The sequence below is a fragment of the Pezoporus wallicus genome, unplaced genomic scaffold (assembly GCF_028554395.1).
Source record: "Pezoporus wallicus isolate ANWC-B61680 ecotype Strahan unplaced genomic scaffold, APGP_CSIRO_Pwel_v1 contig_7274, whole genome shotgun sequence".
Lineage (NCBI taxonomy): Eukaryota > Metazoa > Chordata > Aves > Psittaciformes > Psittacidae > Pezoporus > Pezoporus wallicus.
Window position 1 is genome coordinate 83,850 of NW_026637137.1, and position 17,648 is coordinate 101,497.

A 17,648-nucleotide genomic window follows, 5' to 3' on the forward strand; every position below is an offset into this window, starting at 1 on the left:
TAAACATCATTATTACTGCTGCCTGCCTGCTTTGTGCCTGAAACGTGTCAGAAGATTTATCTGCCTCATCAGCACTTTCTAAACACCCAGGCAGCCAATCGAAATGGGGAGGCATAACAGATGTGCCAACATCTGCTGCAGTGAGCATTTATCTGGACAGCAGAACACGTAGCTGTAGATTCAAACTCCTAACCAGTTACAATTCCACACGTTTGGACAGCCTTGATCTACAACTGTGTGAAGGATATTTTGGAATATTAATTAAAATCAAATTGAAAATGTAATTTTTCAGTTTTAGACAGCTGTGAGAACTATACCTTCCTGTAATTCAGTTTATGCCTTTCAGAAGCAGAAAAGGCAAAATACTATGAAAAGGCTAAATTTAAAGTTGAGCTTGTAAAATTAGAAATTCTTGGAAAACATCATTCTAAAATTCCACCCCATCCATACTCATTTAGTTTGAGACATATATGTGCTAAGATATGTATAGCTGAAATACACAAATTTTAATCACATACATGTGCCTATAAATCAAGCACATGAAGTGATAGGCAATGACTTTTAAAATGCATTTTTATTTTTCTGGCACCAAAGTGAGGTCTACGGGCACCATATCCATGCTGAGTTTCAGCTGTTCAAACTTCTGTTGCACACGGAAATGTCCTCCACCCCCAAACGCATACTTGGATAGATTGATGAAATCATGAAATGAAATACAAAGCGAACTCATCATCTGTTTTTTTGATGCGCAATACAGTTTCACCTGTATTCCTGCTCACCGAACCATGCCCTCCAGGAATGACTATCACATTCTCTTTGAAGAGCTGCCTCATTAAATAAAAAAAGCAAACTTCCAGAGAAAAGACCTCTCCTGCTTTTTTGATTTCTCCTCTGAAGGCTCAGCATGCATAATATTGAAACCTTGTTTAAAGTACATTTTCTTGTAAAAGGTTCCCTCTTGTTAGGGGGATTCAGCCCTTGCTTCCTGTGCTCTTGAATTTCCTAGGATTTGATTTCCTAAGCTGTAAAATAGTGACATTATAACGCCTGGTTAATGTGAGTTATTTTTAAAAGAATATGTAAAAGAAATTATTTTCTCCCATCTTTTCTCTGTGTAGCTAGATTCCATGTTTCCAAGATAGACTACACAAACTTTCAAGCAGAACACATATGAAAAATAGCATTAATAAAATTGTTAGAAACATTTTCACTGTAAAGCATATGTAGGGGAACGTGGTATTATAATATAAAAACTGTCTGAACAAAGCATTTCTCTAAACCAGAAGATTTATAATCCACAGATTACCATAAATATGAAAATATTGCCAGCTCCTTTTTCTTCCTTTGCTGAGAGAAAAAACACATAATATATGTTGCAATGTTCCCCAACAATAAGGTGCTGCTAAACTAAGCTCACTTTTCTTCATTTTCCTGGAAAAATATAAGCTCTGACAACAAGGAAAAATTTTTATTAGCTTTCAGGTGAAGTGAGGAGTAATCCTGTGTTTGTTTTATGAAATCAAACAAAATGAATATCACTGACTTGATATATTTTCCTCCTGTTTTAAAAACACAATAAATGGTAATAACTTTGATAAATTTGCCCATGTCAGTTTTGTGTCTTTTTCTCCCCAATGTCTCATGATCCTCTGTAGTTGTGGACACAATTCAAATTCTTACATTGGGATATTCATTACTTCGGGGAGGTGAGATGATGGCAACTTCATCTGCTTTGAATGTCAGAATTTTGTGATGACATCCAGTAACCCACTCCAAATTAACAAACAACTGTGGAAAAAAAAACCCTGACATCCTCTTCCATCTAAATGATCCAATGACTCGCAAAGAAGAGTGATTTAATGGCCAAAAAAGAGATGCATTACAAGTAAAGGCTCCTGGGTTTTACTGCCAGTTCTGTTACTGACTGACTTGGCAAGTCTTTCAATAAGCCTGTCCTTAGTTCACCTCCTTGTGAATTCCTGTAGCAATACAGGACATAGTAAGACTGAAGAACCTCAGTGGAATGGTGTTAAGTTTAATTAACTTATACTTGAAAAGTGACTTCAATTCTTAAAAGACAGATGAAAACATAAAAGGAAAGACTGCTCCTTTTGCCACTCCTTTGCTCATTTGCAGCATGCAATGGCCACAGTTAGGGAGAAATTACATATTTATTGTTGTCGATGTGTAAATTATGCTGACTTAAACCCCCAGGCATTTTATAAATAAAATTGCCAGTGAAATACATAATCTTGTGCTGTAGTGCACCAAATGCGTGCCTGAAGAGTCTTCTTTCACAGTGTTATCCAAAGAATTACAGCAAAAAAAAATATTTCAGTGACACTTCTCCATTTTAACCGTGACCTTTTCCATTCTTAGTCCATAGTGACAGTCAGCTGGATCACAGGCCAGGTGTTAACAGCTCAGAACTCCGTCTGAGATAAAAGGAAAAAAAGTCTCGAGGAAGGGTTTTAGAACCTGATCACCATTGTGTTTTCTCAGGTGCAACTGAAAGAACCCTAATAATCCGCTTGTTCAGGAAACGTTCCCACATACTTTGCAATTAATAGCATTATAATATAGACCATTTTTTTTTCCTTTGGATATGGATAATACAACAGGTAGGAATGGAAAAACCCCCACAACACAGACCTCACAAACCAGGTCTTTCCTACTACAGATCACAGGAACACACGTACTTGTTCCCTTCCTTCAAGATACTTCTTAACAGCAGATGCTATATAATACTAAGAATTGACACAGGAGATCAGTATAATGGTGTCAGTGAAATGTCTCTATACCATGCAGCATCCACGATTCAGCCATAATTGCTAGGCAATTATGGACTGATAGTCAGAAAATAAACATAATACATGAAGTCCCAGTCTACCTCAGCTCACTCTGAGCTGTCAGATCAGTCCCTTCACCATAACAGCAGCTGCATAAGATAGGGCAAGTGGTGAGAAATATCTGCCTTTCCTCTGGAAATCTACATACACTTGCCAACAAGCCTTTTCATGTCCCCCTTACCACACCAGTCAATTCTGATGACAATGGGAAGACACAATGTCCACCATTTCAGCTCTCCGACAATGCAACACCCATGTCTCTATTACAGTCCTTATTTCCCGAAGCCTTCTCTTTTAAATTACATCTGGTGGCAGCTGAATTAAAAACCTTCCTTTTATTTGCTAAAGGCTTTTTCTTCATGATTCATCCCAAGTTTTAAAAAGTTCAGGGAAAAACGAATCCAATTTTGGCAGGAAATACAGAAGAAACAAGTACAATCTGACAGCAAATCACAGAGGTATCATAGTGGTCCTACCCCTGTCATCCAACCTGAACGTGGCTGGAATTTGGTTTGGATGATCCCTGCTCAAACAAGGTTTCTCTCTCTCTCTCTCTCACCCATTTATGCTATTAAATGAAAGCCATTAATTAAATAGCTATGCAGAGAAATTCCATAGTACACGTAAGGAATTTCTAGAAAACTGCCATCTAAGAAATGTTTTCCATTTTGGTGGTTACACATCCAGCTTCTGGGTCAGCTTCGTTGTACAGAAACACTCATTGGGTGACAAAACAAAAGAGCCTGACTGCAGAGATAGGAAATACTGGCAATGTGTGCACAGAAGCTGTTTCCATAAAAACTGTTTATTCAGGTGTTAGCAATTGAAGCAGAAGCTCCAATTGCACTGTGGCAAGTGCCTGTAATGCTCACACAGGGGTGTTTGCAGGCTATCACAGCTCTGGAGGGAGCTGTTACAGGCTATCAGCTCAGTAATCCTCATGTTAAAAAGGCCCTAAATATGTATTTACAAGATAGATCTGTTTGGTTTAGTGGTTAAATAATCCAAGTGTTGAAAGGGCCTTTTATATGAATTTGCAGGGCAGGCAGGTCTCTGTAGGCCTATCGCAGCAGTGGTGGGTCTTTCACAAAGTCAGCAGAGACCATGCTTTAGTGGCCCATGAGGGCCTCAACCCACAAATGCTTATGTGTTCAAGTAACTTTACTCAGATAAACAGCCTCACTCAGGCTGCTAAACTGAACAAATATGCTTTTTCTTTAAGGGAAAAATACCAATAAAATCAGTAACTTCAAAAGCCTAACATCACAGAAATGGGAAATGTGAATTTGTGTCTCAAACACCTTCCCCCATCACGATGGCATGAGTGTTACTGCAAGAATAAATGAATGCATTACCACTGCACTGTACCTGCTGCAATGCTCAGACACGTAAGAGAAAGGAAGAGAACAGGGTAAAATTCACACCTATGGGAGTTTTAAGCGTTCAGTGAAGTCTACACAAAACCTTACTCATGACCAATTCCCAAGGTTTTTTAGCTTTTCACTCTTCAAAGACAATTTTTAGTAATTTGTGAAAGCAGCCAACAGCATCTGATCCAGAAATGCTCAGGTCAATAGGAAATCTTTGCAATTTCAGTGAGTATGGATGAGGTTAGTGGTAAACTTAAAGGACTAATCTACATTTACAGTTAACAGATTTATGAGTGCAAATACTTAACAAAACATTTAAATGAACGGCTGTGCAAACCCATAAATTAGCACTTACATTCAGCACGCACACACACACATTTTTTTCCCTATTCCGTCTGAAAATCTCTCCCTTGGATCTACAAAGCAGAGCATGAATTTACAAATATTCAGTTTTGCCCTGAGGTGTTAACCAACCCTGAGAACACTATGGGTCGCTCCACTTTAGAGGAGATACTGCTGATGGAGTAAAGTAACTTTCATATGAATCTTCTAATTTCTGTTTCTTCTGAACCTTCTAAGTCCTGTTTTCCAGAGCACAGGAGGAATCAAAACAGCATGTGTGTAGTTTCTAACTTATGCTTCAAGTTTCACAGAGGCATCGGGTGGGAAAAACGCCTTTTCACACAGCTTTTTGTCAAAATACTATGCTCTTTTGTGGCTGCTGTTTCCTGCAGGACCTCTGATCCTTTCACTGTCTGGACGCAAAAGGCTTCATAAAAACCGACCACAGACATTTCACCTGCGCATGCCTCATGTGGTTGTCTGTTGATCTAGTGACATGCATTAACGTCCTGAGTGAAAACATAAAATAAGAAACTCAGTGGTTTCTAACACCTTAAGTGAGAGCATCAGAGAACCTTGTAATTTCATATAGGGTCAACTCAACCCTTAGCAATTTCTTCTGGGTACTGGTCTTAATACTGCTTAATATTGCTTAATGACTTAATTTGTCAACATTGGCATTTGCACGCATTAAAACTCGAGTCATCAGACACAAGCAGGCTAATGCAATGGCTGCCATTCTGCCTTTTTCACTCTGAAAATGTTAATCCTGGTATGGTTGATGTGGTTTTCCAGGCTCCTGCAAGCTATGTTATGGTAGTGGTGCAGTCATTTGTGCCTGTGCCTAAAAATGAGAACAATCAGAGATGGTAAGTCTTTTAGACAATTATGCTGGTCTTCATAGCACATCCACATCAACTAACACCCAACATCCCTCCAAAACCCCTCCCTCAATTCTGAGAGCAAACTTCAGCCTACTCTTCCTCATATATACAACAACAGTTACCTCAGCCCACTGCTATTCCTTCTCAAGCATGTCTACTTTTGCTGTTTGTAAGAAGCATTCAGGTAGAAATAAGAATCTTTTCCTATCTCAGACATAGGAGATTTTAAAAGCTGTAATTCTGTAGAGATGTTGGCTCTCACAGCAGAAAACTTCCTGTTTTGCTTTTGCTCAAAAGCTATTTCAGTACACAGATAGTATGAAGGTCTCTGCCCTTGGATAAGGACCTGTTGACTGAACAACACTACCTGCTGGCGCCTGCTTGTAACATCTGATTTTCTTCTGCCACTCTTATTGAAAGGCAGTCTCCTCAGACTGAATAACACCAGACATCAATGACACTTTCTTTTGTCCAGCTTTGCCTTTACAATATCCTTCAGGTTTTTTTTTTACCTATTTTTTTCACTATTCCACCATTTAAGTGGCATTAATTTCTGTATTACTGCCAATGTTCCAAACCAAGTATATGATGTTTCTTTCTCCTGGATAGTAGAATCAGAAATACTGTTAAAGAAATGCATGCCCATTAGCTTATTTACTCTTCTCTAGCACCAGTATCCTCTGTTGTTCTTACAAGGGCAAATTTTAGAGCCATGTTTAACAGAGATTTACTGGCTGTAATACTTTTATCCCTTTCACCTCATTGGTAACAGAGGGTGTGAGGTGTACTCTAACATCACATGGTGTAATTCCAGCAGCACAACAGCCACTCACAGCCAGATTGTGTGGGTTTTCCCTGAATATCTTTGGCTTTCTTTCAGTGATATTGACTGCAAGTCCAACTGAGCATTAACAAATTGGTCAATTCCTGCTTTATCTTAAAAGTCCTCATGGGTATCTGGCTATGCCAGAATTGCAAATCTTTTGATCTCTTTCTGCCAACACTGACTGATGCTAGCTCCACTGTCTTAATATCTACCAACAATTCGGATCCCTTTTAGACAAGTTCTGCAGCAGCAACATAAGGATGCTCAAGTTGGCTATCAGCAACCCTCCAGCTTCGTCATGTTCCCAGCCATTTGTTTACAGTATGGTACTGTATGGAGCCTAATGAGCCTCCCAGGGAGTTCATTCTTCCAAGACAATTGGCTCATACTTGAGTTCATTGCACTGTGACAATCTGAGAGGAACCCACTGGGTTTTTCTAGCTTAAAAATGGAATGGAAGAGTCTTGTAAGTGTCTACCAAATCCACTGGCAAGTGTAAGTCCACATCCCCAGTGCTGGCTATCATATGTGATCCTCCTACACATAGATGATAACTCAGGTACTTAAACACCACAGTATACCTGTAAGCAAGTTCCAAGCTGATCAAAGCTTTCCAGGACATTCCCTTTCTTGGAAAACATTCTTGTTTATAGCACCTCAGTTGCTAGCCATCTGATTTCCTTACTTCATTTGGCTATTTCACATATGTGTCTCAGAACTCATGCACTTACAGACCATTTCTAGGAAATAATGAGGTGTTGGCCTAGTTCCTTTTCTACTCACTATCTTCTTTCAATTCCTTTCTGAAATCCTCACGTTTGGCTTTGGATCCACTAAAAAAGTTATTAAGTTTGCCATGGAGACCTGTAAGCTGTACAGAACAACGGGAATGCAACTGCACCGTGCTTCTGACACCAGGTAGGTTTTTTGCTGTGTGTGATTAGTTAAGTTCACAGCAGAAAATTGTTGTGAAGAAAAAAACAATGATAAAATCATGGAGCACTGATACAATTTTCCTTCTACAGAAGACATAGTAATAACAACAAGCCTGTTTCTCCTAACACAGGAGAACTCAGATGGTGGGAGAGAGAGAATTCGCTGTGCTTCTAACATCCAGCCTGCAGCCTGCAGCCTGCAGAGCGCCATGAGCAGAGCTTCTGTACCCTCTCTTCTTGCTACTTGCACCCTTAGATGGTTGATGGATAATGCTGATTTTATAAGTTGCTGTCTTCCCAAGTACTCGAACATTTTTCCTTCCCTGATGCTGCTGCCACCAGCACAGCAATTTGTGGAGCTCTACTGGAAACTAGATCAGCAGATGGGCTAGGTTAAAAACAACCCTTCTAAAAATCTGTTTGTTTGTGGGTTTGGTTTTTTTTTTTTTAATATTGGATTACTTCTCACATCTGATTCGCAAAAGGAAACGCTGGCATAACGGAGGGGTCAGAAAACACAAGGGTAAGGGTGGGACTGAGTGGTCACAGCAGGGTGACCACTAAGTCAATATTGTGGTAGAGACCCTGACATTGGACCATAGCCTCTGCTCCACTCACTGTCCTGCTGTTTCTCACCTGGATTGGCAACATCAGATGATAAATCCCTTTTGACTCTGTCCTTTATGAGACTTTTTTTTTAATGCAGATATCTATCTCTGGGGACAATGCTATCAATTTTTCCAGCTCCCTAGCTACAGCAAGGGAGCTTAATAATATCTTATAAGGACCTGAAATAACAGATAATAAAACCAGTGAGTAACCTAAATCATAGTATTACTACACAGGCTTAAATTTTGGGTATGTCTTTCATGTCTAGAGATCTACTAGTTAGAGCACCCAAGATGTGTTTGTGTCTCCTTCAAAACCTTCGTATTTAGTAGAAAGCTGCTTCTCAAAGAAAACCAAACAGTTCCCTCCCTATACAAATTTCACATGAAACACTTTATTTCAGTCACTCAGTGAATTTGCCTTGGGCAACTGAACCACAGCTGACAGAAAATTAATGGCTACGATGGTGTGATTAGCAGAGATTACAGGCAACTGAGAACCTGCCCAAGTATTTGCCATTGTCACAATACTTATGCCAACTATTATTATGGATTAATAATGTTCATAAAGAGGACCTGATTCCACCAGGTAGACTCTTTAAAACTGTTAGTATTTGAATATGTCCTGATATTCTGATTAAATGGTGAAAATTATATAATCTAACCATTTTGAAAGATATTTTCCCTAGATGCTTACCATACTAATTTATTTAACAATTACTAGAAAAATAGTCCCTGTTACATTTAAGGAAGAAGTAACATAAACAAACACACTTGACAGAGAAATTTAATATTATATTACACATGGAGAGTTAAACCAGAATTTAAGCTCTGAGACCTTTGTGCTGTGAGATACCACACCAAAGCCCAACTGGGAAGAAATAATGATTTCACTAATCCCTAGCAATGATTTTTTGAGGAGTTCAAATAAAAGTTTCCTTGTTCTGATTGAGATTCCCTAAGTAGATATTATTTGATTTTTCGCCTTCCTGGGGGAAGAGCTTCATAGTCCCCAGGCTGTCAGAAGAAAAGAACAATAAGCTGAACTTGCAATAGAGCATTTTAGCCGCTAAAGACACGACAGAAGTGAACACACGGCATATTTGCCAAAGCTTTTGCCATTAATTTCGTTTCCAAATGTCAACCAGTTATATGAAACCTTTAAGAAGGTTCCTTAAGGGAGAGCAAACAAGATGATAGGATATTTAAAATCTTGTATTAAAGATATTTAATTATTTATAATCGCTAATTTAAAATACAGTAACTTGAACTTATGCAAAGACTCAGCAGTATTTAATACTAAAAATAACCATCTGCTTCTATGCCTGACCCTACAAACGTTTTGTTACTGGGTGACAAAGTATGAAAAGCTAATGAATGGCAGACAAGAAGACTATTTAGAGATTGAAATGAAAATCTAATGAAGAGCAACATCACCAATCATGTTACAACTTTGGGAAGCCTCACACAATGATTTTCCAGTAACTCTGAAACACATCCACCCTTGTCACTGGAGAGTACAGTACTTTAACAGCAAAGGGACACTTGTGATACAGAGCACAGTTTCCTGTAATTGCTATACATAAAATGACAAATATCAAAGAGCAAGTGATAAAAACTATATTAATTTTCAAAGTTGTTGCCTGATCTTACAAACACTGAAGTACAGACCAGAATAACTGGAAGACTGATGTGTAAGGCATGTGACATAAGGTTAACTGATTCTTAAAATTAGGGGGAAAAAAAGCAATTAAGCTTCCAGTTTCAATTTTAATTTTGGAAAGGCTTGCTTTAGAGTGTTAAAACTGCAAAAGCAAAGCATCTGAGTTACAGTCTCCACTGCACAGAGAGGGAATATGTTTAATAAGTCCCCTGGACTTTTGCGTAGCCACCCACTGCAGAATTCTGCTTTCATATTTCACGTGTGTAGCCTAACCCCAGTAAAGCCTGTGACATTACACAGGTATGAAATAAAATAGTCTTTGGTGCCAATTTTTTAAGAAGAATTCCCACTCTCATTTTTCTCAGAGGAGCCTGCTGTCAGCTGTGCAAATATCATATCTGTAATAACAGAAATAAAGGCTGCAGTGTGCCAGTGATCTTACCTCATACTCAAAGTCCTCTGCTCTATCTGCATCAGCAGGCAGGCTGGAAAGATACTCATTACCTTCATAAAATTCATGCTCCACTGGGTGAAGAGAATGGCAGCTATGTGGAACAAAGCATTACAACAACAATAGATGAGACAATAGGGTTTTTTTTTAAATTAAAAAGTTATAAGAAACCCCCACTTCTCTGTAGTTTTCTCATCTCTGGAATGCTACTCAGAGTGGCCTGACAGCCTGAAAGAAACAATATGAAGCAGCAGCACAGGTTGTTTTCTTTCCAAAGGCTCATACTCCAGCTGAGTTAATTTTGCTGGGCTTTTCTTTTGTCAGATTTAAGGGTCTGTTTGGGCCAAACTACTTAATTATGACAATATGGGATTCCTTATGCTCATAAAGGTACCTAACTCCAGATTCATGTGCTGTGTCATGGCCAAGGGCAACTCACTAATTATCTGATTATAAAGTCTTGAACATCCACACTCTACAACCCACACCAGGATCACAAATTTCTAAAGAACTATCATAAACCAACTCACATTATCCTATTCTGTTAACGTGATAACTGGGTGGTGAAGTGCATTTGAGTAGATGCACACTTAAAAATATCAGTAAACTGCACTTTTAAATGGGCTTAGAGCACAAAGAATAAAATCTTTACAATGTGCACTTAGGTACAGATTTAGAACAAAGGCTGGATCCCAGCCATGCAGCACCCAGTGTGCATTTATCTTAGTACAGGCAGGAAAATCTTCCCTATGCCGAGGATATCGGAACTTCAATCACAGTAGCACAGAGTTTAGTAATACCCAGTAACAGCTCAAAAGTGTACATGTATCACGCTCCTAGCAGGGCAGCAGTTAAGTGGTAAACTCAATCCAGCATTTGGCTGACAAGTCCTCTCTGAGACAATCTACCAAATTTTCCCGGAACTTCTACAAACGGAGCTACATCAAAGTCAAAAGTGGGATGTTCTCCATTAGCATCAGTTCTGCAGAGATGCATGAGATGCACGGCATGCCAGAAAATCAGTGGAAAAGCTCTAGGGCTATCACAGTTTTGCTGACTACAGACAGAGAGCAAGGGTCAACCACTAGATGCTGCTTGTGAGGTAGAGTCCAAGGAGGAAAAAGCCTACACCCTATTTCTGTATAAGCACCACCTGTTGGTGTTTGCATTCAATTCAGTTTCAAGGAACTCAACTGAGGGATAATATAATTCATATCATTTGCTGTACGACAGGTGAAATGGTGCTTTTGATCTCTGTATTTTTTTAGTTGTCTTGCTTTTAGATAAGGGGACCTTTGAATTAAATAATTTGTTTCTCTGATTTTTTTAGTAAGAAATTTGGAAGAACAGAAAGCAACAAGACAGCTCTTTCTAAACCTGATGAAGCCTTTTTGGTATTTTGGAACACAGAAGTGTTTTCCTTCTTGACTAGGACTTAGCTGTTTGGATGATCAAACATATGAACACAAAGTAAACATGGACAAAATTCCTTCCTGTAGCTCTAATCCATGAACAGAGTTTAGGTAAACTGTCACTGAAGCCTGACTAGGACAGTGATTATCAACATTTAGAAATTATTTAAAGTGCTCCTTTCTCAAGAGAAGGCTACAAGCCTACCCCTGCAATGCCCCAGTCCTTCAGGCAAACAGCAGAAGGTAAACCATACCTGTCTGAGAGTAGAAAAGGGCAGATATCAGGAACTGGTGGTGTGGAAGGCCTTAGTTTGGCCAGAGCCATAATGTGCTCAAAAGTGATGTCAGTCTGAGTGCTGGCATCCACAAGCCGAACGTCCTGAGCGCTACCATGAGCTTTGCTGACTGGGGCTCGTCGTAAAACCTGAACGACAATTGGCTCCTTGGCATTGCGAAAAGCTTCCACTGCCTCTTCATGAGTGGCCTTGGAGAGGTCCTTCCCATTGACCTAGAGAAAAACAAAAATACACCAAAGGTTACTCACAGAAGAAAAGACAGTATAATAATATGGGTGTAAAATATAGGGAGATGAACGATTTGTATACCGCATCAAGCCACATGCTGACTGGTCTGTACTTTGGCATCCATGAAAGAGGGAAGATAAAGCTGGGAGGTGAAAGAAATTCTTTAACCTTTGCTAGAAATTAAAAATAGTTTGAACTCTTCCATAACTGTCCCAATAGAATATGAACACAGCAAAGAAATGACAGTATTTATAAAGGTCACTGGAAATTACTTCTCTCATGCTATTTTATTCACTTCAGAAAATACAAATAAAAGCAGAGGGGTGCCTTTAATTTTCAACTTCAGCATTTTCTGTGCCATGTAACTGTTTTAGAGGATTTCTGGCACAGCATTGTTATTAATGCAGATGTCAATAAACATGTCGCTGATGTCTAAAAAGAAACAAGGCCAATTTTCAATGTTTTGTCACTTATCTGCTGTGGCCATTATACAGTCATTAAGACCAAAGATAGGAAGATTTGACTAACACAGTCAGCTGCTGAGAAATCTAAATCAAACAAACTGAAGAAACAATTTGCTATGAATAGACAAATAAACCAGAGAAAATCATGGTGCAAATGCAGCATAGCTTTGCAAAACTGAAAGGCTCTGGTGAAGTTTCTCTCTGGTACAGGCAAAGCAGCAAGGCAAACCAGACGAGATCAGGCCCTAAGGTAAGTTCATATGAATTCTCATGTTTAGGGCAAAATTGAGTCCACTACAAAATGCAAGTGCTATGGCAGTCAATGGCAGTCAGTAGCTAAGCTTGTGGACACAGGCAACAAAAATACTATTCTGCTGTTTCCAAAGTAATGGGACTGCTGTTGACTGCTGCACAAGTCCTAACTGTTGTGAGCTACTGTGGAGATGAGATGACCCTGTGCTGGGGTATAAGGGCAGGGTTTTCTAGTAAGGACTGTGAGTAGCTGAAGGGTACCAAAACCTGACTCAAATTTATATCCCCTGGAAAAACTCTACTCTGGCAGCAAATCAGAAGTAGGATTCTACTGCAAGTTCATGCCCAAATTAACTTTGTTGTATAGAAAATGAAGTCATGAAATTTCTGTGTAATGAACAAAATCAAAACCCTCCCCAGAAATGGGACAGACACCATAGCTGACTTTTCTCCAAAACCAGTTGAACCCAAAATTTCTGTGCCACATCACTCTTACGTTCAAGAAATTCTTGGAAATTTCTTGTCATAAAGGGAAAACGTATGAACAACACCAGCAAACTCAAAATTGCTTTTCAGACACCTTCAGTAACATTTTTAAGCTAGTCAGAAGTATATGCAATTAAAAATGTCATATTTGAAGCAACACGTGTAACCAGAGTTCTGTCTGTGTATGCGGATGGCTGTGATACTGTTGACCATTAATTACATGTCTATATCAACTCAATACTTTCCCAGAGTACACGCTTGAGTACAAGGTAGAACCAGCTTTTCTCTCACACAGCATCCAAAGCAGCAGTGTTTTCATGGTTATGTTACTAACGAGGACATGCAAAACAGCCACACCATGGCATAGCTATCAATACAAAGGTCAGCTGATCTTTCTATCAAACCCTGATGAGGGGTGATCATCATCTGTGGTGATGAGAAGTCTAGAAATTATGTGAACAGGTTTCTATACATAAAGAAGCTCGAAATTCCCCGTGCTGAATGCCTGGGACCACCAGAAGTTCCATACTACTGTAGCCTACACTGTGATCAAGTAATATGAATAGCAGCTATCTTGGTCATCTAAGTTTAATGCATATTATAGTTTCTCTAATGAGTGAAGCCAAAAATGTGAAGACTTCATGTTAAAATTTAATCATTTAAATAATCATCCATCAAATTATAACCTTGGGTTACGTCAATTTAAGTTCCATGGGAAAATATCAGTGGTATAGAAGAGGAAGGGACAGAGCAGTCAAAGAACAAGTTATGTTATAAGAAAATAAATCAAATTTCTCCAAGGAAGGAGCTTCTGCACATCTTCCCCAAATAGCACAAGTTATACTCCTAGGGTATTTAAACTTAGCCCTATATAATGGAGGCAATTAAGAGATAAAGCTTCCAGCCTGGATCTTCTAGTCAGTTTTCAGTTCAGCCCTTGCTTCATTCTTGCTTCTGAGATCCTATCAAGGACACAATTTTCCACAGTTTCTGCAGTTTTTATAACAAAAGAATGCTATAACGCCTCTCATTCCTAAGGCCCTAGGAACAGGAAAATTACTTACCAAACCCTTTTAACACTTCAGATAAGTTTTGTATAACTGTAAGGTGTTTCTTCTAAAAGCAAATGCTTGGGAATAAATACCACATAGCACTGTATCAATTTTTTCCCTTCTCTATCCCAGCTGAACCACATTGGTTTTGGCACAAGCTGACCATTTAATCAGAAATCCACATCAGCAAGGCAAAAATACATTTGGATAGCATACCAAATATATTATGAGATTTTTTTTGAAAACCAGAAGCTCTATTTACTCACATCTGTCAATACTTACCACTTTTTCTGAGGAAATAGACATAAATTCACAACCATGCCATTTACATGCAAATTGTACTTCCAAAGAACTATAATATTTTAAAATCACATGAGTATGAAAAATCACAAAAGTTACAAATTGTTATTTATCCTGGGAACCTATGGCTGCCCTCTGTTTTCATCTAAATGTCTATTTAATTTGAAGACTTTAAAAACATTCCATCCTTTATGTTGGCTTCTGATGAAATACAGGCACTTTGGAAACCCAATACTTGTTTAAATTGTCACTTGAAGTTCATCAACACACTTTGGCAATCTGCATAAAGGTCACCTAATTCATGAATGCCACCTTTCTCAAAAGAAAATCTATAGCTGAATTACTCTATGCTGGCAGCTGTCCTGCCCACTTTGGGTCTCGGAAGAGAGAATTTATTTTAAAACCTAAAGCCAATACTACAGATGGGGTTAGAGGCTCACTTCACATAGCTTTTTAAGGGCTTTCTGCCTCCTGCATTATCCCCCAACTTTACACTCACGTATAGTTATCCTGGGAGCCATAGACAGCTGAGCACTTATTTACAGCAAGCCACTTACAGGTTCTTAGTGGATGATTAAATAAATTTCTTGCCTCTGAAAGGTTACTTTCAGTGGAATCCAGGGTACTATTTTAAGTGGATAGAGAAATCAGTCACTTTTAACAGTCAACACAAAGACATGGGAATACATTTGTTGTAGCAGATGGGCTAATTAATCCACAAGCAAGTTGTGAATGTTAAGTAAAGAATATATCTTCTCTCATGTAAGCCATCCTCCTGCCCTGTTTGATTAAGCTTCTCTTTAATGAACACTCTTCCCCTGCTTTTGGACACACTGCAAAGTCTGGGCTACTTGTCAACGTCTCCCCCAGAGTGACTGGTGGCCACTGCCTGGGTTTTGGCTACTCCCTTTGGATTCCTGTTCTAAACCCAACCACATGCGAACCCTCATCATTATCAGAAAATAAACCAGCAAACAAATTTGTCTTTCATGCACAAATCAAATGACATTGGCCAACTGCCACTTCTAATGCCAGCACCACTGGGCTTATTCCCTCTTATGCAGAGGTGGGCAGCAGAGAAGGAAAAAGGGACAGGACTAAATAACAAAACAGTGACTGTGAAAAAAAAAAAGCAGGTGAATGGTTGTTAGGTTATCCTATGGATTCTACCAAAAAGAAAAGAAAAATCAGTTCTTTGAGAAGACTGCTTCCAGGATTTAAGTGTTAAGTGCCTGTGACTGAATGAAATAGACTTGTCTTCTAACACATTTTTGGTTTTGATAATTCCTTCTAACATTGCCCAGAATTTTTCCTATAGTCTTTGATTTCTCCATAATAAGAGGAAAAAAGAAAAAGGGGGAAAAATGGAAAAAAGATGTGTAGTTATGTGAATGCAGCCATCACAAATGGTGTCACATTAGCAGATCATGAGATAATCTTTCCTCAGCAAAAACCCAGCATACACAAGTTGCAATATAAGATCAGATCTGCTGAAGTAAAATCCTTGGAGACCCTTCATTTAATCAGCAAAGACAAAGGAAAGAATAACCAGAGAGACCACAGGGTTCTGCTAGAGCAGAGGTGTCCAGACATAACGGTTTCCTAGCAAAATGACAAGAGATGCTGTTTGACATGATGACAGAGTTCACACAAGGCTCGCTGTCCTAGGAGATTTCAACACCCATGCAAAAGATGTCTCTGACCTGACAGGTGCTAAATCTGCTCTCATCACAGCAGTCTCCTCACCTCCAATACTTCGCCCTCGATGCATCCAGGCTACAACACCCTGGGTACATCCCTGGATAGCAAACTGGCAGAAAGGATCAAACACTCTCCCTTAGTTTGACCAGTCCTTCTTTAGGATGGGAATTTGAGCCCCCCCTAACTGCAAGACACAGAAAAAGAACAAAACCAAAACCACCTTCCTCTCAGACTTACAGCTTCTAGCACATATAGGCTCTACAAAACTTCCACTGCTGAGGGCCACCTGCTGTGATGCTGCCTAGGCAGGACAGCAGGGCACAGGACATGTGAGCTACCAGTGACATGCGTACTGCAGAGGACACTGCAACTCTTCTGTTAACGCAAATGTGATAGCTCATCTACAGAAAGGACAGTTGACATGCTGACTTTTAGGTTACAGTTCAGTACTAAGCTGCATTTCTTCAGCAAGTTAATCTGAAAGGTAGCTAATTCAGCCATTACCCAATATCACTATCTCAGTCAGGGTTCACGGAAGTTCAGTAAAAGGACAACTTTTATTATGCTGGTTAATGACACTTCCTCTTCCTTAGCCAGAAGAATTAAGTGACACTTGTTCCTAATTGATCCTTTGCTGCCCTGACTGCGAGATCTTGTCATCCCTCCTAAAAGTTAACACAAGCTGCTGAACATGCAGGGTCTGGCTGCTTCCCTTCAGATATGAACCACAGGCTTGTAATGAGAATTACATCTCCATTACCTGCAGAGCTGAAGTTTATCCTGTTGGATAGTTTGTGTAGCTGGTTCAACAGTACTGAATAGGCAATGTTCAGTACTTGCAGCCTTCTGTGCATTTCCCAGTATTTAGCAGAAATCTACTGTGGCTGAAAAGCCTATGGTTAAGTTTTAATCTAAGTGAGACAAAAGAAATGTTACAAAAAGTAGGAAAACAGAAATATACCCGTTTCTAGCCCGCAAAGCTTCCTTCCAGAGGGAGATAACCCAGTGACTTCTTGGCAATTTTAATTATCAAAACAGCAGCTGTGTTAAAAAATGAACTCTTCTTTCAAGTGACCTCAAGACGATGCTTCATTTTGTCTGAATTGTCCACTGCAATCCATGCATCTGCGGGCAGGTCTGACAGCTGCAACACCTCTCTGTGAAGGACATCACACGTCCTCAAAAGACCCCTGCAAAGAGCTGGACGCTGCCTGAAAGTATTGTCTAATAAGCTATCCTAGGGAATTCAACAGATTTTTAAACTGGATTGGAGAAAGTGCCCCAGGTAGATGTACAGGGAATGGAGTTCTCATCACAACTGCAGTAAATGACAGTAAATTAGTGAGCAGGGTTTGTGTAGCTGTTTCAACAATACTGAATGGGCAACACCACCTTTAAGAGGAGGTTTGGGATTTTAAATTCCAAATTTATTGACTGCTTAATTGCATTTAAGGCATTGAGTATAGAAAAATGATGGTGTTTTGGAAGCTCACCTATAATATGCTTCCAGCTGTGGTTAGGCACAATCA

General features: G+C 39.3%; 1 protein-coding gene across 2 annotated transcripts in view; it reads right to left on the bottom strand.

Annotated features, from left to right (window-relative positions):
- PDZRN4 (PDZ domain containing ring finger 4) overlaps nt 1-17,648 on the bottom strand; it is a 247,108-nt gene that overhangs the window by 31,947 nt on the left and 197,513 nt on the right. For both annotated transcript variants that reach the window (XM_057403653.1, XM_057403654.1), the window contains 2 exons: nt 11,595-11,848; nt 9,920-10,022 (listed from right to left, as the gene is read on the bottom strand). In XM_057403653.1, the coding sequence (XP_057259636.1) occupies nt 9,920-10,022; nt 11,595-11,848 (357 nt within the window). The remainder of the gene's footprint in view (nt 1-9,919; nt 10,023-11,594; nt 11,849-17,648) is intronic.